The sequence below is a fragment of the Aulonocara sp. 'chitande type north' Nkhata Bay genome, linkage group LG16, assembly GCF_057382095.1.
Source record: "Aulonocara sp. 'chitande type north' Nkhata Bay isolate Kocher_YH1m ecotype deep benthic linkage group LG16, A_spYH_male_GT1.1, whole genome shotgun sequence".
NCBI classification, from domain to species: Eukaryota; Metazoa; Chordata; class Actinopteri; order Cichliformes; family Cichlidae; genus Aulonocara; species Aulonocara sp. 'chitande type north' Nkhata Bay.
In genome coordinates, this window is record NC_141359.1 from 20,144,054 (window position 1) to 20,168,468 (window position 24,415).

The following is a 24,415-nucleotide window of genomic DNA, read 5'->3' on the forward strand; positions in this document are numbered from 1 at the left end:
GAAAACTTCTCTACCAGACTCAGGATGTCATAAACTGGCCGTAGCGACTCTACTGGATGCACGGCAGTAAGAATCAACACACCCACATATGCCTACAGCTGCATTCGGTCCATTTTTCTTCCTCTCTCGTTGGCCCTCCTTGTTCGTCATTGAGTTGGCTGTAGAGCAGGTCATCTGCTAATTGGATGGTTGTTGGTTCAATCTCTGTGTGCTCTAGTCTGGAGTTCTTACCAAGGTGTCCTTGGGCAAGTTACTGAACCCCAACTTGGTCTCTGATGCATCCATTGGCATGTGAACGTTAAAAAGCAGAATACAAGCAGAATACACTGTGTATAATGCTTTCAGTACTCGAGTAGAAAAGCCACTGAAGGAGTATGGGACCTGGCATCTGTGCTTGGACTGTGGTAGATCATCTTTCTCTGAGGCACATGAGAGAGTCAGGCATCGTCTGTCACTGGGAAGGTTAGAAGACCAGATCAGTGTTTCCTCACGTTACTGCAAATATTCCTCTGTCTCAGCTGATTCCTCTTTCCTGCTTGATTCTTTGTCTTCATCATAATTGAAATGGATGATGTGTAGTCCTCTGACACATCTTCTATTTCAGTTTCACATTCTGAAAATTCAAGAAACTTCAAGAAGCCCAGTCACTTTCTCTCCAAGCTCCTCAGACTACCATGTCCTGGATGCCTGAGAACCTACTTGAACATAGTTCAGATTCTTCATCACTTTCCTTCACTTCATAGCCTTCTTCCACTTCTGCAGGTGGCTGATGTGCTTTTTCAGAGAAAGGGTAGCATGTGCTCTAAATATTGACAATATTTTCTATATCTTCTAACCCTGGATCTTCCTGAACATTGATTCTTCCTCCTCATTATACTAGAGGACAATATGTGCTTTGTCCTACTGGTCATTGCTTTGCACAACATGGTAAAAAAAAGTATGCTCATCAAAGTATGCAAATCTCCAGTGCAATGGAGGCTTTTGAGGATACTTTCTGTGTATGTATTATTGTAGGGTCTACCTTACAATATGAAGCACTTTGATGCGGCTGTTGTTGTGATTTGGCGCTGTATAAATAAAATTTCATTGAATATAGAGCACCTGCCTCCTCATTGTGCTGCCTGTTGTTGTTGTGGTTGTTATGACCAGTGCTTGACCCCACACATCAGTGATCCAAGATCAAAGATGTATGAAAGCAGTATGTTGTGAAAATACGGCTCTTTGCAACACTTTGTACTTTGGGGTCATTTTTGTCCACGAGGACCACCAATGTTATAAAATCCAATAAAAACCCCATAAATAAATCAAATTACTTAAAACTTATTCCAATCATTCATAGTATAGTAATGAATAACTTCTGTTATTTTCAGACCATTTGATGAATAAAAAACACATTTTTGATAGCAAAAGATTTCTTTAGAGGACAAAAATGACCCGTGGACAACACAAGGATTAAGTCTGGACAAGTAGAATAACAGGATGCATCTGGAGGAACTGAAAGAGGAACTGTTCTGTTTTAGTGACGCGAGGTACTGGTCATCGTAAGTATAAATATTACACCCACCTATTGTAAGGGAAAGATGGAGCCTGATGTTTTGCAGAGCCTATCTTCACCACATATATGTGTTTTAATAAAATAATTTGTGTTGACCCACTATGGACTTTCAGTCGTATGTCTCTTCCTCAAAATTCGAACCGCGACAAAAGTCAGAATACACAATGCATCACAGTTTGTTGCGTATGAGGCTGCACAGCCACAGAACAGCCAGGCGGTCCATGCTGACCCCTGATCACCACTGAAAGCAACAACAATGAGCATGTGAGCATCAGAACTGGACCACGGAGCAGGTTTTCTTTATGTGCGTCGCTTACCTGGGGAACACCTGGCACCAAGATGCATTATGGGAAGAAGGCAAGCTGGTGGGGGCAGTGTGATGCTTTGGGCAATGTACGACTTGGAAACCAAGGATCCTGTCGTCCATGTGGATGTTACTTTGACAAATACCACCTAACCATTGTTGCAGAACATGTACACCCTTTCATCGAAACTGTATTCACTGATGGCCGTGTCCTCTTTCAGCAGGATAATATACCCTGCCAGAGAGCAAGTACTGTTCAGGAACGGTTTGAGGTGTTGACTTGACATTCAAAGTTAGCCAGATCTCAACCCAGTCAAACATCTGTGGGAAGGAAATGTGCTGTACAAACATGTCTGATCGGTGGAAGCCCCACCTCACAACTTAGAAGACTTAAAGGATCTGTTGTTAACTTCCTGGTGCAAGATGCCACAGCAGACCTTCCGGTGGTGTCTAACTGAATACATATCTTAAAGGTTTAGGGCTGTAGTAGCAAAAGCAAACACAATATTAGGCAGATCTTCATGTTATGTGTGTATGTGTGTTTAATGTTTCCTAAGTAAATATATTTCCAAAGATCCAATTTGAAATTCTCAACAGATGTCCATTAATTGTTATGTGTAATAATGAGAATATTGTCTCTGGTCAAGTGAGACCAAAATTGAACTCTTTAGATTCCAGAATACACACACCATGTTTGGAGGTCAAAATGCGCTGCATATCACCCCTAAAACACCATTCCAACAGTGAGTTTAGAGGTGGGTACATAATGGTGTGGGGGTTTATTTCAGCATACGGCACTGGCACGCTTCATATGACCGAAGGAAGGATGAATGCGAAAATGTGGCGAGGAACTAATAAAAAACTGCTGCCACCTACCAGGATGATGAAGATGAAACGAGGGTGCATGTTTCAGCAAGCCAATGACCCCAATTGTCATTTCTCATTATTACACATAACTTAATTTCAAATCTAAATCTACGGTTTGATTTCTTTGCATGTGTGGACTGGAATGGTTGTTGACCAACATCTGGTGATTACCTTTAGAAACACATTTACTTAGAAAATTGATGATGTGTTCAACAATTATTTGAACCACTCTGTACATTAAAATAATGCACATGAACAAAACTTTGGTAATACCAAAAGATGAGAATTAACAATCATTGTGCCAAAGTCTTTGGAAATCAGAGTAAAACATGTTTTGTAGGAATTTAAAAAAAAAAAAAAGCAGGAAAGCAAATCTTCAGTATTTGAAGAGTTTGTGTTTTAGAAAAATATATGAGTTCTTATGAACCCAAACAAAAATGTGTTTGAAACTGACGGATGGATTCACACATCACATTTAACAATATATCCACTATCATCACTATTTCTGGCTTTTTTTCCTCTCGGGGCAAATATAAGATAAAAGCATGTCTATCATTTGCTTGACGATAGGTGGAGGAGGATGGAGGGCATGAGGTAAATGGTGAGCTAAAGTCATTTGCCAGGCATCCACCACCAGAACGTTCAGCCCCTTGAACATGGTCCTGAGCACCTGATCGAGCTGCTGGGAGTACCAGTCGCTGTTGTAAAGGCTCACCTCCTGATCCAGGGCTTGAAGATTGGCTGAGCGGATCACTATTAGCGTCCCTGGCGCTCGGTCTATAAGTCTCACCAGTGCCTGTCGAATGTGCCGAAGACGCCGTATGTATATGTCCACAGGAAAGGTGCTGAAGTGGGACCAGATGCTGAGGACCACAACCACGTTAGGGCCCCCAGAGAGGCCGTCAAGCTCATTCGAAACGTACCGCAACTCGCTGGACATGACGGTAGAGAAGCGGATTGGAGGGCCGTGGCAGCGGTACTTCAAGAGAATATTATGTGTGCTGTCCACCGCCATGAGCGGTCCGACCTTTTTGGGATTGTATAGGTTGAACTCCTTTAATTCTGGATGAGATGGAATAAATGAAAGTTACAGTGGGTAGTGTAAGTGTCTATAAAATGAAATAAAAGGACAAAACCGCTCACCTGGTACAAAACCAATGAGATACTCGAACCACTGTCTCACAGTAGAGTCTCCGTACATGTTGATCACCTTGTTCTTCAAACACTGTACAGCTGCTGATGATTTGTTGAACTGACGCATTGTAAATCCATCTAATGGCCTCCAGGAGTCCATGTAGTAATATCCAGATGTTTCTAGCTGAATATGTTCTGGTTTAGCTGTGCTGTTTTCTTCCTCCACTTTATCTGAGAGGAAGTAAAGAATGCTGAAGACAAAATTCATTTTTAGATCACAGCAGGTGCTACAAATGTTCCTCTCCCACAGTACCGTACCTTTCTGTGGCAGCACGTTGATTTTATCAGGTCCTGAAGCGTGTATGTAAACTTTGAGATTTACACCACTAGGACAGATGGAAAAAAATGAATGTTAAAAAATAATGTCACATTTCCTACTAATATCTTGGTCGAGTTGCTAAGGCATAAACTCATCTTTAAAAGTCAGATAACAACTGAGTGCTGTTTTAGCTATTTTCGTATGTATAGATATACCAGAGAACTATTATCAGATCACCAATAACAAATCTGCTGCAAGATTTGAGCTGCTAATGATGTCACCAGGGGGGAGGTAATGGTGCGCATTTCCACAATATTAAGGCCTTATTTTTAAACAGCTGGCACTAATGTGTTGCCCATCTTACACACAATGTGTGCAGCATGGGAAGAAAATAATCTATACTGCAGATGGTTTTATTTTAATGGTTTCTGACTGCAGACACTCATTGTTTGTGGGTTTTTTATGAATTAAGAAAAATAGGAAATCTCACCACACTTATCCTTTAACAGTAGATACAGTAAATAAGCATCCAAATCCTACAAAGCATACAAACCTTTTGAATAACAGCGCTTCCTTGTTGGTGATGAGGTTTTTCAAGTAGCCTCCCTTAGCATGGTTGATTCTGGTGTCACAGCTGAGCACCTTGGGCTTGTAGCAGTACCAGGGCTCGCCTGTGTGAAGGTCTGTGTAGTTGCAAAGAGGCTGATGGTTGGTAGGCAAGCACAGGTTGCACACAGTAGTTTCTGACAAAAGGCCTAAACGGAACACGCTCTTAAAAAACACCCGATCGGCCCGTTCCTCCCTGAGTCGTCGCAGCACAGCGACGGCCTCACTGGAGTGCACCAACATGACTTCAACCTGTGCAGAGCCCACCCACAGGAGTGGGAACAGAGCAGAATAAAATCCATTCTTGTGGTCAACCACCTGCCCAACCACGGCCGCTCCAAGCTCCGGAGAGTGCAGCCTGGCCAGAAGGAAATCCCCGCCGTAGCGTTTAGGGCGACCCTGGAAGTCGTGCATCTGGATGAGGGCCTCTAGCTGATCGCCCACGTGCCACTCCCTTCCTTCTTTAGTGGGAAGTATTGCGAACAGGCTGTGGACAGGGTCGCTCGTCTGCCTCAGGGTGGTTGGTCCAGAGTGAGGCGGAGGGCTGGGCCAGCTGATGAGTTCCAACAGGTACCGCTCCTCAAGTTCATCCTCAGGGGAGGGTTTCTGGCCCACATGGGTACAGTAGGTGTGGTTGTGATAGAAAGGAGACACACTGAGGGATGAATGGATCCTGCTCTGCAGTTGGTAGAAAGATGAAATCGCTTGGCAGTTCCAGTTCTGAAAAGAAGAAGGGTAACTGAATGAATTTTAGAGGATACCACACTATGGGTTGTAGAATATTGCAGGAATAATTCAAGAGGAACTGCACAGATGCCAAGATAAAGATCACTGGTTAGAAGAAGTCCTACTCAGCCTGTGAAAGCAGTTTGATGCGGACAGGACTGAGAATAACAGAGCTGAAGGTTGCTCATAGGCAAATAATTTCCACATACTCAATATTACATTTTGGGAAACGTAAGATCGGGTATGATTGGAGCTCTTTACGACCCTTACAAAGGACTAAAATACAAAATATCTTAACTTTTGCTGCCATTAAATTGACTTGCCAACTTCTAATAACCATGCTTCAATCCTCTTAATCCATGAACCAAGCAGCAACATGAAAAATTAAGCCATTAGTGCCAAAAATCTAAGTTTCTCCATCCCCACAGACCCCCAGAGCAAAATGACCAACAAGTGAAAGTTGCTATTACATTCATGTGTTTTGTTTGTTTGTTTGTTTTTTATGTTCACACATATGGATTTTGTTAAAGCTTAAAGATTTGACCCCTACTAATTAAAGTCCACACATTTGACTGCTCAGCTGAGTTTGTACTACTGGTTCCCCCTTCTGGCAAAAGACAAGGCCTGCTGTATGTTGCAGCTTGTCCACGAATTCCAATGAGAAGTGTGTGAATTTCCGATATTTTATTACTCTTGGCACAAATTAGCAGGAATGTGTGTCTGTGCAATCCAGCTGTGGTTTATGTATGCAGCTTGCTAAACTTAGCTGATAACAGATCATTCAGGGTGACCTGAATGCTTCTTATAAGGGATTATATGCAAACTTTTAAGAGTGCAGCTCTGTTTCCTTCAGTAACTCAGGAAGGTCCCTTGTGGTTCAAAAAAGATCACAGAAACAAAAAGTGACAGGCCACAGAGTTGCAAAGCAGGGTCAAAGCGTGCTGACCCAGATAAAAGTCTCCAGAGCACTGCAGACTCAAGCACAAAAATTGTGCCCCACAACCATTATGGTATTATGGCAGCTCCTTAATGCATACCCGATCCACTATTTTTGTCCATATACTCTGTTTTAGGAGTTCCCGACTGATTTCTGCAATAATATAAAAACAATGAAAAATTTGCCTGCTATGTGAATAAATCAAAAATCTTTTGAGACTTTTCATAACTGTCAAAAATGAAAAGAAAAAGCATGAGTTAAAGCTCACGGGTAGTTTCACTTCTCTCCTCACCTCTACTGTGTGGATGTTCCGCAGCAGGAAGATGATGCCAGACAGTGTGAGGAAGAGGAAAATCGGGGTATATTTGGACAGATTATGGCACATGGTGACCCTCTTCTAAATCCCATGATCACACTCTGCTGTCACCAGGACGACATAATGTCATTCCAACCTGCTGTCAACGAGAAGGACATTTTATATATATGTGTGTGTGTGTGTGTGACAGATGTTCTGTTCTTCGTTATGCAGTTAACCATCTTCTCTGTGTGTCATACAGAAGTAAATAAAAATATAAGAATTCCTTTTTCAAAACAGCATGAAAAAAGCATTTGTCCCCTTCCTGATTTCTTTTTTTGTGGCATATTTATCACACTTACATGTTTTAGATCAGAAAAAAGTAATATTAGACAAAGATATCAGTCCTGCGACTGACTGGTGACCTGCACAGGAGGTGTCCTGCCCTATGACATCTGGGATATCCTCCAGTCCTCCTTGACCCTGATAAGGATAAGCTGAAGAGAAAGGATGCATGGATGGACAAAGATACCTCGAATAAATGCAAAATGCACAAAAGTATTAAGGGACAAAAGCTATTCAAACCTATCTGGCCCTATGTAATATTGTAATAACTGGCAGTGAGTCTTTCACTGTGGAGGAATTTTGGTCCACTCTTGTTAAACTTTAGTTTTAGGGTTGAACTGAAGGCTCGACATTCACTTTCAGGATGTTCTGGTAGAGAGCAAAATTCCATCTGTGAAGGCATGTCATCCAGATCCAGAAGAAACAAAGCAACCCCAGACCATCACACAACTAGCATTACCATGTTTGACTGCTGGCAGTGTTGGGGAGTAACGGAATACGTGTACCGGCGTTACGTATTTCAAAATATGAGTAACTGTATTCCGTTACAGTTACCGTTTAAAGAGGCGGTATTCAGAATACGATTACTTTGTTAAAATAAAGGGATTACACAGCGTTCTTTTCCTGTTTCATATGTTAGGCTATGCCCACTCTATTTTTGGTAACTCCACGCCGGTGGAAACCCAAACAAAACGAGGCTCTTTGTTTCAATCTCGCGGCCCACGTCATCTCTGCTTGCTTACATATTTCCCATTCTTTAGATAGTTGTTGGAGGTGATCGCTGTTTTGTCAGATGACTTTGGGGCCAGTCAGTACCATCATGTCAGCCCTCAAAAGCACACAAAAGTTAGTCTTTTTTGTCCCGGTCTTGGTCTCGTCTCGACTTGGTCTTGGTCTTGTCTTGGTCTCGATACCCTCTGGTCTTGGTCTTGTCTTGGTCTCGGATTAGGCAGTCTTGACTACAAGTCTAACAAAAAGTAAAGCTATTTTACGACTCCGACACGAATTACATATTATCCAGGGGTCCCTTTACCACGGTTCGGAGCCGCGGAACAGTTTTCTATACAAGATCGCTGCAAAAAGTGCAGCCTTACCTAATGTCCATCCTACTGTTACTCATCTAGTTGGTATTGGCGAGTAACCTTCAGTAATAGTAATAAATCACAGAGCAAAAACACATTCATGTAGTTGCAAAAAGTTTGATAATATGTTAAGTAATGTTATATACCTATGTGGTATGTGACTTTTGTTGCCATGATGCCAGGTCTCTCTTGGAAATGAGATTTTTAACCTGGATCAATAAAGGATTAATAAAATAATAAAAGTAATCCAAAGTATTCAGAATACGTTACTCAATGAGAGTACATTACAAAATACATTTTGGGGCATGTATTCTGTAATCTGTAGTGGAATACATTTTAAAAGTAACCTTCCTAACACTGACTACTGGTATGATGTTCTTTTTATGAAATGCTATAGTTTTTCACTGTGGTTTCCCCGAGTCCCAAAGCCTTAGAAGTGGTTTTGTAACCCTTTTCATAATTATGCAAATTCTCATGACCATTGATCAACAACCGACCAAAACCCACTGATCAAAGACCACTGACCAATGGGGAATGGCTGCAATCACAGCATTGTAAGATGGTGTTACGAGTTCAAAATTGGGGATGGAAACAAGAGAAAAAAACCACAATAACAACACTGGTCCGGCCGGGTTGAGTCAAACGATGATTTTAATGATCACACGCGTGGGAGATGGACACTGTATGCAGACAGCCTCAGATCTCAAAATGGTGGAGCATTGCTCAAACTTTTATAGCCCCTGGTGCCTCCACCTTATCATAAAAAGCCTAAATATTTACATGCTTTCTCTCACACAGCGCCTAAGCTACGACCTTGGCTCCCTGCTTATCTGCTCCTGCTGCGATGGGGCAGAAAACTCCAGCATATTCTGTTCTCTTCTACTCAGACAAATAAAACAATAACTCTCTGTGAACAGTATTTCTTATAACTCAGCAGTATAATGCATCATAAAACAATGTCATTCATTCACAACAAGTCAGCAGTTTAATGTCATGCAAATCAGTTTAACTAATGCAATAGTTATCAGCTTCTTCTAATTCAGGAGAATAATGCAAACTAATCTACATAATAATTCACAATCTTTAATTCGGGGTATAACATGGCATAAAATAACACTACAATCCAACAATGGCAAAAGATGCAACACTGTAACACTGTAACAAAGTCAAACCAGGATGCATGTGTGGGAATAAAGAAAAATATTTTACTGCTACATATAGCTTTCATCATTATCATTGCATTAAAACGTTCATTAAAGCTACTGGCATTACATTAAAACTTCTATTACAGGTGCGGCTATAACCATTTTATACACACATTGCAGATGTGCTCATGAAGAGTTGATGCTCAGTCTATTTAAGGGTTTTAAGCTAAGTTTGGCGCGATGTCGCAACGATCCCTGGTGTAAGTGACTTGGAGCAACAGAAGGTTAAAAAGGCATACATGCTCACAAACACAAATGATTTAAAGATAGGCCTGGAATTCATTTAGCTTCTTACCGCATTTGAGTTTGCCTAGTAACAGGTGACAGAAGAAGAGTCAAGAAGAGTGCAAGCCCACAGGAACCATCTGGAGGGTGAAACAAATTGCCATGTATGGAAGAACGTGATAGAAAAAGGAACTTCTCTGTCTATAATCCAGTTTTGAGATCCCTCCCCAGACGCCTTAACGCCCACTCACATCCTGGGCCATCTGATCTCAGGAATTCGCATGATAAGGTGGGGCCAGGTTTCACAATGAACTCACCGGAAACTCTGGCTGATTGGGACCCACACCCAGTTTCACACCTTGGCTCAGGCGATTAGAGGATCATCAGGGGTCCTTTTGTCCCTCTGTGGGGGGACACTCCCACTAGGTTTATATCTGGGACTCTCCACCATTTGACCTTAGAACTGAAGAAGCTTCTCGGATGAGAGGTGAAACGTCTTCAAGTAACTTAAAGAAGTCCAGACGCTTTTCTTTGCAAGCTCCTTTGACTACGATGACCTGGATGACTGAGAACCTTCACAGACAACTTCTCTGTCTGTTTTTAGCTTTTTAATTGACCATTTACTGTAACTGATGCATGTCATATTCTTGTTAACGCATGAAGGGGCAGAACCCTGATGAATTAAAAGCAGTCTGAAGTGTATTTTTGGGTGAAGATCTATGCTGATGTGTTGCAGTGTACATCTTCCCACACGTGTGTTCAATAAAATCAATGTTTGACTGCACTCTTCTGGGCCAGTGTTGGTTTGTTCTTATCCTCAATATTTAGAATTTGGGACACATGCTTAATGCATGCTCAATCATCCAGGTAAGTAAATCCCTCAAAGTTGATTCTGTTCATCCGAATGTAGCTTTTTCAGTGGGATAAACATTTCGTCAGTCATCCAAGTGACTTCTTCAGTCTCAGCTTACTGGAGGTTTCCCCAATCTTATAAACAATACATTTGCACAATGACTGAAACTAGCAACACTGAAGGAACAATGGGCTGGGAGGTCAGTTCCTTTATCATTAATATGCAAATTCCCATGACCATTGATCAACAACCACCGATCAATCACAGCATTGTAAGAGGGTGAAATTAAACCAGGAAATCAAACCGACAAAGTGTATCAAGAAACCAGCAACTCTAGAAAGGAAGCCCTTCAAAAAGAGACCTTTAGAGTCTATCAAAACTAGAAACAAAACCAAAATACTACAGTAAAACTAAAGCTCATTATATTATAAAATAGAAAATACAAGACCACAAAAATAACAACTTACAACAAAGAAAACCACGAAGTAGAAACTTCAACATCCAGTTAGCAGCAGTCAGAATTTGGCGTACCAATATGGCTGCCATGGCAGAAGTGAGGCCAACTGACAGCCAATTGAAAAGCTTCACGCAAAACTTTAAGACGTTTCATCCAATCTCTCTCTCTCTCTCTCTCTCTCAGTGTGTGTGTGTGTGTGTGTGTGTGTGTGTGTGTGTGTGTGTGTGTGTGTCTGTCTTACGCACGTATCGGTATATGACTGCGGTAAAGTGAGCCGTCATTTGTGAGCCGCGGTCAAGCCAGCCGCCTCCTATCCGCCGCATAAATTTCCTTGCGCTTTTACACCAGTCTTTACGGTAGCGCCTTTTCGCTTTATATCCTGATTGAAAGCCTAGACTCGCGCACACATGCACGCGCGCACATAAATTACAATGGAACAGCCCAATACAGCCATCGTGACAGTCTGGTTGCATATTCAAAAATTCATTAAAAATCATTATTAAAAGTTGATGCCAAGCTTTCAACACAATCCTCTTCTCGGACACCTACTTTACCTCTGGGCCAGTTTTTACCCAGATTTACTGTAATATTACTCAGAAATCACAGTAAACTCATATTCAGTGCAATACAGTCAATGCACTACAATTATGTTTATTTCAAAAATTCATTAAAAGTCATCCTGAATAGTTGAGGTCCAACTTTCAACACATCCCCCCTCTGGGACACCTACTGTACCTGTGTGCGAATTTTCATCCAGATTTACTGTAGAATTCCTCAGAAATTAAAGGAAACTTATATTCAATTCAATACAGTCAATACAATAGAATTATGTCAATTTTCAGAAATTCATTAAAAATCATCCTGAGTAGTTGATGTACAACTTTCAACACATCCCTCCTCTGGGACACCTACTGTACCTGTGTGCCAAGTTTCATCCAGATTTACTGTAGAATTCCTCAGAAATTAAAGGAAACTTATATTCAATTCAATACAGTCAATACAATAGAATTATGTCAATTTTCCAAAATTCATTAAAAATCATCCTGAGTAGTTGATGTACAACTTTCAACACATCCCTCCTCTAGGACACCTACTGTACCTGTGTGCCAGGTTTCAGCCAGATTTACTGTAGAATTCCTCAGAAATTAAAGGGTACTTGTATCCAATGCAGTCGGCCAATACAGTAGAATTATGTCAATTTTCAAAAATTCATTAAAAATCATCCTGAGTAGTTGATGTACAACTTTCAACACATCCCCCCTCTGGGACACCTGCTGTACGTCTGGGCCAGGTTTCAGCCAGATTTACTGTAGAATTCCTCAGAAATTAAAGGGTACTTGTATTCAATGCAATACAGTCAATACAATAGAATTATGTCAATTTTCAGAAATTCATTAAAAATCATCCTGAGTAGTTGATGTACAACTTTCAACACATCCCCCCTCTGGGACACCTACTGTACCTGTGTGCCAGGTTTCAGCCAGATTTACTGTAGAATTCCTCAGAAATTAAAGGAAACTTATATTCAATTCAATACAGTCAATACAATAGAATTATGTCAATTTTCAGAAATTCATTAAAAATCATCCTGAGTAGTTGATGTACAACTTTCAACACATCCCTCCTCTGGGACACCTACTGTACCTGTGTGCGAATTTTCATCCAGATTTACTGTAGAATTCCTCAGAAATTAATGGAAACTTATATTCAATTCAATACAGTCAATACAATAGAATTATGTCAATTTTCCAAAATTCATTAAAAATCATCCTGAGTAGTTGATGTACAACTTTCAACACATCCCTCCTCTAGGACACCTACTGTACCTGTGTGCCAGGTTTCAGCCAGATTTACTGTAGAATTCCTCAGAAATTAAAGGGTACTTGTATCCAATGCAGTCGGCCAATACAGTAGAATTATGTCAATTTTCCAAAATTCATTAAAAATCATCCTGAGTAGTTGATGTACAACTTTCAACACATCCCCCCTCTGGGACACCTGCTGTACGTCTGGGCCAGGTTTCAGCCAGATTTACTGTAGAATTCCTCAGAAATTAAAGGGTACTTGTATTCAATGCAATACAGTCAATACAATAGAATTATGTCAATTTTCAGAAATTCATTAAAAATCATCCTGAGTAGTTGATGTACAACTTTCAACACATCCCTCCTCTGGGACACCTACTGTACCTGTGTGCGAATTTTCATCCAGATTTACTGTAGAATTCCTCAGAAATTAAAGGAAACTTATATTCAATTCAATACAGTCAATACAATAGAATTATGTCAATTTTCAGAAATTCATTAAAAATCATCCTGAGTAGTTGATGTACAACTTTCAACACATCCCCCCTCTAGGACACCTACTGTACCTGTGTGCCAGGTTTCAGCCAGATTTACTGTAGAATTCCTCAGAAATTAAAGGGTACTTGTATCCAATGCAGTCGGCCAATACAGTAGAATTATGTCAATTTTCAGAAATTCATTAAAAATCATCCTGAGTAGTTGATGTACAACTTTCAACACATCCCCCCTCTGGGACACCTACTGTACCTGTGTGCGAATTTTCATCCAGATTTACTGTAGAACTCCTCAGAAATTAATGGAAACATTTATTCAATTCAATACAGTCAATACACTACAATTATGGAAATTTCAAAAATTCATTAAAAATCACCCATAATAGTTGAGGTCCAACTTTCAACACTTTCTTACTCTGGGCGTCCTACCGTACCTCTGGGCCAAGTTACATCTCAATTCACTGTAATCTTTATCAAAAATTGAAAGAACAATTATATGTCAATGCTGGATGTGTGTCCTTTCAAAGTGACACTAAATAACAGAACTCAGGCACATCAGGGAATAATCCAAAAGGCGGATTTATTAAACAAAAACAACATACAAAATATCTCTAACCCATACTACATAACCTAAAAAGAAACAAAGGGACACTTAGAAGCACAAGGAAACAATACTGAAAGGGCAAGAGACACAGTCCAAACACAATCCACAACTAAAATGCCAAAAGAACAAGTCATCCCACATAGCAGACGGGTCTTGCCTGGATCTGGTGTCAAGCCGGCACTGCTGGCTGACTTCTGGCATGGTAAGATGGCACTGTTTATGTGATGGCATGCCACATTTGGCCTGATTGGGTGAATGTGACATGTTGTATAGAGCACTTTGAGTAATATGGGTGAGTAAAAAAGTGCTGTATAAGAATCAGTCCATTCACTGTCTGAACAGAGTCTCGTCATGTTACTTTTGCACTATTATGTTCCAGCACATGTTGTTATTACATGGCTTACATGGCTAAGGTACACATTAGGCTGACATCTGGGGCCAGAGCTGAAACTGTTCTGGGCCAGCACAGGGCCAGCAGTGTGTCTGCAACTGGCCTTGTGCTGGCTCATGTGTGGGCCACCTCTGGTAAACCAGATCTGGGCCACCATAGGGCCGTCATTCTTTGCGGTACGCAGGCCATGTGTAAGCACATTGTGTGGGACAGATCCAGGCCATACCAATTTTGCTATGTGGGAGGAATTATGTAAAAATAGAAACATCATAAAAATGAAAATGAACATAAAGTAAAATGTACTGAAAAGAACATCAGTATGGCCATCATTATTTGCTTGGAAAGTCTAAAGTTCCATGGCTTTGAACAGCCAGAGAACGCAATGCCCAGCTTAGAATGACTAAAAGTAACTTCTTTTAACATTCTGTCATTCTGCTTCTATATCAAAAATCCACTAAAAATAGTCATTTGAAAAAAAATATTCGCCACTTTTCATCAGTTTGGGTTCCTCTGTTTATAGCAATTTTTAGAAAAGAACCCAATACCTTTGTCACTATACAGTTGTACAGTGAGATACAGAGCATCTCCTACTCATTGCAAACATGCTGGGAGGGTGGCTCTATCCGCCTTAGTGCAGCTGCTGTACCATACTGTGATGCAGTAAGTTAGTAGGCTCTCAATGGGCGAGTGGTGGAAGGGTGAGCTGTAGTCCACAAAGAGCATTCTGGCGTAGCTCTGCCGCTGTTCTAGGTGACTCAGCACCGAGTGGAGGGTGATGGCATCTTCTGTGAATCTGTTTGCACGGTATGCAAACTGGTGGGGGTCGAATTCTGGGGGGAGGTAATCCTTGGTGTGCTGAAGGACTAGTTTCATGATTACCGGTGTGAGGGCCACAGGGCAATAATAGTTCAGGCTGGTGATGGGAGACTTCTTTGGTACTGGGATGATTGTGGCTGATTTTAGACAGGATGGGATGGCTGCTTCATCCAGTGAGAGGTTGAAGATTCTGGTGGAGATGAGGGTGAGCTGGTGGGCACATGGTCTTAGCACTTTACCACGTATTCCGTCTGGACGCCTTCCTGGGGTTCACTGCTAGGAACACTCATCTGACATCGTGCTCCGTTACAGTGAATGGAGCGGTGCAGGAACCAGGTGAGGATGAGGATGGGAGCAGGGCTGAGGCAGATGAATGCTGCTGTTGTGGTGTTTCAAAGCGGGCAAAGAAGCTGTTTATGTCCTCTGCTAGCTGCACACTCAGGTTTTCTGTTTTCACAGTTCTGCCTCTGTGGTTTATGATGTCTATTATTCCATGCCATGTGTTGTTGCTGGACAGGTGGGACCCCTTTTCAGGTCAGCTCGAGCAGACCTGTACAGAGCTCTGTCAACAGACCTACAGGGAGTGCAGAATTATTAGGCAAGTTGTATTTTTGAGGAATAATTTTATTATTGAACAACAACCATGTTCTCAATGAACCCAAAAGACTCATTAATATCAAAGCTGAATGTTTTTGGAAGTAGTTTTTTTTTGTTTTTGTTTTTTTAGTTATTTTAGGGGGATATCTGTGTGTGCAGGTGACTATTACTGTGCATAATTATTAGGCAACTTCACAAAAAACAAATATATACCCATTTCAATTATTTATTTTTACCAGTGAAACCAATATAACATCTCCACATTCACAAATATACATCTCAGAATCAGAATCAGAATCAGAATCGTGTTTATTGGCCAAGTACAGTGGGGCAAAAAAGTATTTAGTCAGCCACCGATTGTGCAAGTTCCCCCACTTAAAATGATGACAGAGGTCAGTAATTTGCACCAGAGGTACACTTCAACTGTGAGAGACAGAATGTGAAAAAAAAATCCATGACTCCACATGGTAGGATTTGTAAAGAATTTATTCGTAAATCAGGGTGGAAAATAAGTATTTGGTCAATAACAAAAATACAACTCAATACTTTGTAACATAACCTTTGTTGGCAATAACAGAGGTCAAACGTTTACTATAGGTCTTTACCAGGTTTGCACACACAGTAGCTGGTATTTTGGCCCATTCCTCCATGCAGATCTTCTCGAGAGCAGTGATGTTTTGGGGCTGTCGCCGAGCAACACGGATTTTCAACTCCCGCCACAGATTTTCTATGGGGTTGAGGTCTGGAGACTGGCTAGGCCACTCCAGGACTTTCAAATGCTTCTTACGGAGCCACTCCTTTGTTGCCCGGGCGGTGTGTTTTGGATCATTGTCATGTTGGAAGACCCAGCCTCGTTTCATCTTCAAAGTTCTCACTGATGGAAGGAGGTTTTGGCTCAAAATCTCACGATACATGGCCCCATTCATTCTGTCCTTAACACGGATCAGTCGTCCTGTCCCCTTGGCAGAAAAACAGCCCCATAGCATGATGTTCCCACCCCCATGCTTCACAGTAGGTATGGTGTTCTTGGGATGCAACTCAGTATTCTTCTTCCTCCAAACACAACGAGTTGAGTTTATACCAAAAAGTTCTACTTTGGTTTCATCTGACCACATGACATTCTCCCAATCCTCTGCCGTATCATCCATGTGCTCTCTGGCAAACTTCAGACGGGCCTGGACATGCACTGGCTTCAGCAGCGGAACACGTCTGGCACTGCGGGATTTGATTCCCTGCCGTTGTAGTGTGTTACTGATGGTGACCTTTGTTACTTTGGTCCCAGCTCTCTGCAGGTCATTCACCAGGTCCCCCCGTGTGGTTCTGGGATCTTTGCTCACCGTTCTCATGATCATTTTGACCCCACGGGATGAGATCTTGCGTGGAGCCCCAGATCGAGGGAGATTATCAGTGGTCTTGTATGTCTTCCATTTTCTGATGATTGCTCCCACAGTTGATTTTTTCACACCAAGCTGCTTGCCTATTGTAGATTCACTCTTCCCAGTCTGGTGCAGGTCTACAATACTTTTCCTGGTGTCCTTCGAAAGCTCTTTGGTCTTGGCCATGGCGGAGTTTGGAGTCTGACTGTTTGAGGCTGTGGACAGGTGTCTTTTATACAGATGATGAGTTCAAACAGGTGCCATTCATACAGGTAACGAGTGGGGGACAGAAAAGCTTCTTACAGAAGACGTTACAGGTCTGTGAGAGCCAGAGATTTTCCTTGTTTGAGGTGACCAAATACTTATTTTCCACCCTGATTTTCAAATAAATTCTTTACAAATCCTACCATGTGGATTCATGGATTTTTTTTTCACATTCTGTCTCTCACAGTTGAAGTGTACCTCTGGTGCAAATTACTGACCTCTGTCATCATTTTAAGTGGGGGAACTTGCACAATCGGTGGCTGACTAAATACTTTTTTGCCCCACTGTATATGTGCAGACACATACAGGGAATTTGGTTCCGGTAGATGGTGGCTCTCAAGCACAGCAATGTAAATCTCACACACACACACACACACACACACACACACACACACACACACACACACACACACACACACACAAGTGTCTATATATACACATTACACATACATACACAAAGCTATGTAAACCAACTATAAACAACAAATCTAACCTTATATACATAAAATACAGAAATGAATGAGGTGGAATGAATACTACAAAATGTACATAAGGTGCAGTTGCAGTCTGGCAGTGGGAGCAGTGTGACAGGTCAACTGTTAAGAAGGGAGATGGCGAGGGGAAAGAAACTGTTCCTGTGTCGGGTGGTCCTGGTCTGCAGGCTTCTGTACCGTCTGCCAGAGGGCAGCAGATCAAAAAGTCTGTGTGCAGGGTGTGAGGGGTCTGCGATGATTTTCCCTGCCCGTTTCCTGGTTCTTGAGAGGTACAGATCCTGGATGGAGGGCAGGGGGGGGCGCTGATGATCCTTTCTGCTGCCCGTACAGTCCGCTGCAGTCTGCTCCTGTCCTGTTTAGTGGCTGCTCCATACCAGACTGTGATGGAGGAGCACAGGACAGACTCAATGACCGCAGTGTAGAACTGGATCAGCAGCTCCTGTGGAAGACTGTACTTCCCCACTTGTCTCAGGAAGTACATCCTCTGCTGGGTCTTTTTGAGGATGGAGTTGATGTTGGTCTCCCACTTCAGGTCCTGGGAGATGGTTGTACCCAGGAACTTGAAGATCTTCACAGTCGACACAGGGCTGTCTGATATGGTGAGGGGGAGCAGAGTTGAGGGATGTCTCCTGAAGTCCACTGTCATCTCTACAGTCTTAAGAGTGTTCAGCTCCAGATTGTGCTGACTGCACCAGAGTACCAGCCGCTCAACTTCCTGCCGGTATGCAGACTCATCACCATCTTGAATGAGGCCAATGACAGTGGTGTCATCTGCAAACTTTAGGAGTTTGACAGCAGAGTTATTGGAGGTGCAGTCGTTAGTGTAGAGGGAGAACAGTGGTGAGAGGACACATCCTTGAGGGCACCAATACTGAGGGACCGGGTTTCAGAGGTGATCTCCCCCAGCCTCACTTGTTGCTTTCTGTCTGTCAGGAAGCTGGTGATCCACTGACAGGTAGCTGGTGACACGCTGAGCTGGGAGAGTTTGGAGGAAAGAAGTTCAGGCACAATGGTGTTAAAAGCCGAACTAAAGTCCACAAACAGGACCCTGGCATAAGTTCCCGGGCAGTCAAGGTGTTGCAGGATGTAATGCAGCCCCGTGTTCACTGCATCATCCACTGACCTGTTTGCCCGGTAGGCAAACTGCAGAGGGTCCAGCTGGTGGCCTGTAATGTCTTTCAGATGGGCTAACACCAGTCGTTCGAAGGATTTCATGACCACAGACGTCAAGGCGACAGGTCTGTAGTCATCCAGTCCTGTGATGGTGGGTTTCTTGGGAACAGGGATGATGGTGGAGCGTTTGAAGCAGGAGGGAACTTCACACAGCTCCAGGGATCTGTTGAAGATGCGAGTAAAGATGGGAGCCAGCTGTTCAGCACAGGTTTTGAGGCAGGAGGGTGAGACGCCATCTGGTCCGGGGGCTTTCCTGGGCTTCTGTTTCTGGAATAGTCGGCTCACATCCTGAGTGTGTATTCTTAGTTTCAGGGAGGAGGAAAGGGGGGTGAGAGGTGTGGTGGAGGTCGTTGAGTCTGGGTTGGAGAGGGTGGTGGTGGTCGTTGAGTCTGGATTGGGGAGGGTGGGGGTGGTCGTTGAGTCTTGATTGGGGAGGGGCAGGGTGAAGGGGGGAGAGGTGGAAGGTGTGTTGGGGGTCAATGTCTGAAGCAATGTCCCTGGGGAGGGGAGGGTGGGGCGTGGGAGTCTGTCCGTCTCAAACCTGCAATAGAAAGTGTTTAACTCGTTGGCCAGGTCTTTGTTTGCTTCAATAGTGGGTGGGGGGCGTCTGTAGCTGGTGATTTCCTGCAGGCCCCTCCACACTGACGCAGGGTCGTTGGCTGAGAGCCGTTCTTCCAGCTTCTGGGAGTAGATCCTTTTAGCTGCTTTGATCTCCTTGGTCAGTGTGTTCCTGGCTTGCTTGTACAGGACCCTGTCACCACTTCTGTAAGCGTCCTCCTTGGCCTTGCGAAGATGTTGGAGTTTAGGAGTGAACCATGGTTTATTGTTGTTGTATGTGCAAAAGGTCTTTGTTGGCACACACACGTCTTCACAGAAACTGATGTATGATGTCACAGTGTCCGTGAGCTCATCTAGGTTCTCAGATGCAGCTTCAAAAACAGTCCAATCAGTGGAGTCAAAACAGTCCTGCAGTTCCTGCTTTGCTGCGTTAGTCCACTTCTTCACAGTTTTGACTACAGGCTTGGCACGTTTGAGTTTTTGCCTATAAACTGGAATAAGATGGACCATGCAGTGATCAGAATGTCCCAAAGCTGCCCGGGGCACAGAGCGATAGGCATCTTTTAGAGTGGTGTAGGAGTGATCCAGTATGATGTTGTCCCTGGTGGGGCAGTCTATATGCTGTCTGTATTTAGGGAGTTCGTAGTTTAGGTTTGCTCTGTTAAAATCCCCAAGAATAATTGTAAAGGAATCCGGGAATTTCCTCTCCAGGGTAGTAATCTGGTCAGCCAGCTCGCACAGTGCGTTGTTCGCGTTGGCCTGTGGAGGGATGTAAACTCCGACCAGCATGAAGGAAGAAAACTCCCGCGGTGAATAAAAAGGTTTACAGTTGATGAGAAAACTTTCCAAGTGTGGGCTGCAGTGTTTCTGTAACACTGTGACATCAGTACACCAACCTTCATTAATGTAGAAGCAGACTCCACCACCCTTTGTTTTCCCTGAGAGCTCTGTTTCGCGGTCCACCCGGTGAAGTTGGAAGCCCGGCAGATTTAAGACAGCGTCTGGGACTCGCTCACTGAGCCAGGTTTCAGTGAAGCAGAGGGCAGCAGAGCGTGCAAAGTCCTTGTTAGTCCGGTTTAAGAGCAGTAATTCGTCGACTTTGTTTGGAAGAGAGCGGAGATTCGCGAGGTGAATGGAGGGGAGTGCCGTGCGGAATCCTCGCCGACATTCAAAAACAAAACAACAACAAATCAGCGACCAATATAGCCACCTTTCTTTGCAAGGACACTCAAAAGCCTGCCATCCATGGATTCTGTCAGTGTTTTGATCTGTTCACCATCAACATTGCGTGCAGCAGCAACCACAGCCTCCCAGACACTGTTTAGAGAGGTGTACTGTTTTCCCTCCTTGTAAATCTCACATTTGATGATGGACCACAGGTTCTCAATGGGGTTCAGATCAGGTGAACAAGGAGGCCATGTCATTAGTTTTTCTTCTTTTATACCCTTTCTTGCCAGCCACGCTGTGGAGTACTTGGACGCGTGTGATGGAGCATTGTCCTGCATGAAAATCATGTTTTTCTTGAAGGATGCAGACTTCTTCCTGTACCACTGCTTGAAGAAGGTGTCTTCCAGAAACTGGCAGTGGGACTGGGAGTTGAGCTTGACTCCATCCTCAACCCGAAAAGGCCCCACAAGCTCATCTTTAATGATACCAGCCCAAACCAGTACTCCACCTCCACCTTGCTGGCGTCTGAGTCAGACTGGAGCTATCTGCCCTTTACCAATCCAGCCACGGGCCCATCCATCTGGCCCATCAAGACTCACTCTCATTTCATCAGTCCATAAAACCTTAGAAAAATCAGTCTTGAGATATTTCTTGGCCCAGTCTTGACGTTTCAGCTTGTGTGTCTTGTTCAGTGGTGGTCGTCTTTCAGCCTTTCTTGCACTGAACATAAGTTCCCTGCAATTTCTGAAGAATATTACAGTAAATCTGGCTGAAACTTGGCACACAGGTACAGTAGGTGTCCCAGAGGGGGGATGTGTTGAAAGTTGTACATCAACTACTCAGGATGATTTTTCATGAATTTTTGAAAATTGACACAATTGTAGTGTATTGGCCGACTGCATTGGATACAAGTACCCTTTAATTTCTGAGGAATTCTACAGTAAATCTGGCTGAAACTTGGCACACAGGTACAGTAGGTGTCCTAGAGGAGGGATGTGTTGAAAGTTGTACATCAACTACTCAGGATGATTTTTAATGAATTTTGGAAAATTGACATAATTCTATTGTATTGACTGTATTGAATTGAATATAAGTTTCCATTAATTTCTGAGGAATTCTACAGTAAATCTGGATGAAAATTCGCACACAGGTACAGTAGGTGTCCCAGAGGAGGGATGTGTTGAAAGTTGTACATCAACTACTCAGGATGATTTTTAATGAATTTCTGAAAATTGACATAATTCTATTGTATTGACTGTATTGAATTGAATATAAGTTTCCTTTAATTTCTGAGGAATTCTACAGTAAATCTGGATGAAAATTCGCACACAGGTACAGTAGGTGTCCCAGAGGGGGGATGTGTTGAAAGTTGTACATCAACTACTCAGGATGATTTTTAATGAATTTTTGAAAATTGACACAATTGTAGTGCATTGGCTGTATTAGATTGAATAAATGTTTCCATTAATTTCTGAGGAATTCTACAGTAAATCTGGATGAAACTTGGCACACAGGTACAGTAGGTGTCCCAGAGGAGGGATGTGTTGAAAGTTGTACATCAACTACTCAGGATGATTTTTAATGAATTTCTGAAAATTGACACAATTGTAGTGCATTGGCTGTATTAGATTGAATAAATGTTTCCATTAATTTCTGAGGAATTCTACAGTAAATCTGGCTGAAACCTGGCACACAGGTACAGTAGGTGTCCCAGAGGGGGGATGTGTTGAAAGTTGTACATCAACTACTCAGGATGATTTTTAATGAATTTCTGACATTTCCATAATTGTATTGACTGTATCGGGCCGTCACATTGTAATTTGTGCGCGCGCATGCGCGCGCGACTGTTCGCGCACGTGCACGTGTGCGCGGGTATAGGCTTTCAATCGGCACATAAAGCGAAAAGGCGCTACCGTAAAGACTGGTGTAAAAGCGCAAGGAAATTTATGCGGCGGATAGGAGGCGGCTGGCTTGACCGCGGCTCACAAATGACGGCTCACTTTACCGCGGTTGAATATGTACACATGGCTAAAGTAGAGCTTTTTCCAAATGGCCTGCTTTTGTTATTCTTAACATAAACATAGATTTTAAAAAATGGATGCTAATCTGTTGACAGAACAATAGCTGTGAATTAGTCCACATCAAGGTTATTGCTCTTTTTAACCTAAAAAAAAAATACAACCCACATTTCTGCGCTGACATGAGCACTTCTAGCAGATAAGGCGTCCTGTCTCTCTGTAGTAATAGTCGGTGATAATGATTAGCGGCTCTTATTCTGGGTTAGGATGAAGCTCATCTCCATCTTGTAGGAGATGGAAATTTCTGTTTATATTATTCCTATTATTCAGCAGCTTTTGTCACACGAACCGCTGCGACGACGCCAACAAAGACACCGCAGATTTCCGCATATTCAGAACAAATGTTTGCTCATTTGTGCGCGCCGTACTTACACGTTACAGAGCCCCACCATGTCCGATCCCTGAAGCAGGATGAGGAGGATGGTAGCAGAAGAGCAATGTGGGCTTTAAGATAAGGCGATTTCCACTGGTCATCGCTCACGAGAGGGGAGGAGGATAGTATGTCCACGGTGGGTTGAGCTGTTACAGCGGATGCGCTTTCTGGCGTAACCCCACAGAGAACCAGGCTGGAATCGAACAGGTCACCTTACGCTTGGCAAATAAATAAATAAATAAATAAATAAAATCAATTAATTTATTAATTTTATTTCAATAAATTAATTGAAATAAAATCAATTAATTTATTTTTCCCACCCATCATGATGAGGGTGGGAAAAAAGAAATTGCAGTGGATTGGGTGACTGAGTGGGTGCTACTGCGTCCCCAGGTGGCCACTCGGTATACTTCAGCTGTTCCTTTGTAACAGCAACAATAACAGTGATACAAAGAGAAGAAGAAGAGTAAGAAAATTAGTTTTGTGACGCAGAAAAAAAATCAGCACTTCCTGTGTGTCTTGGTTCTGGTTCTTTGACTCAGTGTTTTGTGTTTTTTGGACTTTTGAATCGTAATTCATTGTTGTTTTGATTTTGAGAAGTGGGCTTGGTTTCTAGATTCTGTTTGCCCCCGTTGTATCATTTGAGCCCACAAGTTCAGCCCTCCTTGGGGTTATTTACTTCATGTTCCCTCAATGTTGTCTCTGTGTTTCATGTTTTGTTTATTTCCATTCACTCTCTCACTGTGCTACACACAATGTGTCCTGACATCCTGCCCAGTGACCCAGCTTTCAAAGTAATTAGCAGTCAGTCCACGGATTTCAAAGGATGTGAGTGTGAAAACTGGACCACGGAGCAATAGAAGAAGGTGGCCTGGTCTGATGAATCGTGGATGGCTGGGTGTCACTTACCTGGGAACACGTCAAGCTTGCAGAGGCAGTGTGATGCTTTGGGCCGTGTCCTGCTGGGAAACCTTGGTTCCTGACATCCATGTGCATGTTACTTTGACATCACCTATCTAAGTGTGGTAACAAACAATGCACATCCTTTTATGGAAACTATATTCCTTGTTTGCTGTGGCCTCTTTCATCAGGGTACTCATCAGTGGTTTGATGAGCACAACAATGAGTTTAAGGCGCTGACTTGGCCTACATATTTCCCAAACCTCAATCCAATCAAACATCTGTGGGATTTGCTGGGCAAACAAGTCAGATCCACAAAGGACACACCTTGCATCTTACAAGTTTTAAAGGATCTGTTGCTAACATTTCAGTGCCGGATACTCAAACACACTGGCCAGGGTCTGGTGGAAAGACC

General features: G+C 42.8%; 2 protein-coding genes across 5 annotated transcripts in view; both read right to left on the minus strand.

The window, feature by feature from the left end:
* nxpe3 (neurexophilin and PC-esterase domain family, member 3) overlaps window positions 1-23,266 on the minus strand; it is a 24,034-nt gene extending 768 nt beyond the window's left edge. Inside the window, exons 1-7 of one of the 4 annotated variants that reach the window (XM_086266278.1) lie at window positions 23,100-23,266; window positions 9,671-9,740; window positions 6,741-6,903; window positions 4,733-5,505; window positions 4,179-4,246; window positions 3,870-4,091; window positions 1-3,788 (exon numbers count right to left, since the gene is read on the minus strand). The exon at window positions 1-3,788 is cut by the window's left edge and continues 768 nt beyond it. In XM_086266278.1, coding sequence (XP_086122404.1) covers window positions 3,226-3,788; window positions 3,870-4,091; window positions 4,179-4,246; window positions 4,733-5,505; window positions 6,741-6,833 — 1,719 coding nt within the window. In that variant the 5' untranslated portion in view covers window positions 6,834-6,903; window positions 9,671-9,740; window positions 23,100-23,266 and the 3' untranslated portion in view covers window positions 1-3,225. Of the gene's footprint in view, window positions 3,789-3,869; window positions 4,092-4,178; window positions 4,247-4,732; window positions 5,506-6,740; window positions 6,904-9,670; window positions 9,741-10,920; window positions 11,105-11,155; window positions 11,760-23,099 lie in introns of those variants that run through there. The other 3 variants (XM_086266277.1, XM_086266280.1, XM_086266279.1) reach the window with 3 other exon arrangements.
* Window positions 13,821-21,079, minus strand: LOC147311371 (uncharacterized). The gene is made up of 3 exons (XM_086265636.1): window positions 19,364-21,079; window positions 14,851-15,210; window positions 13,821-13,839 (listed from the first exon to the last, which is right to left on the minus strand). Exons 1-3 carry the CDS (start codon window positions 20,269-20,271, stop codon window positions 13,821-13,823), a joined length of 1,287 nt encoding a protein of 428 aa, XP_086121762.1. The 5' UTR covers window positions 20,272-21,079.
* Window positions 23,267-24,415: the final 1,149 nt, after the last annotated feature.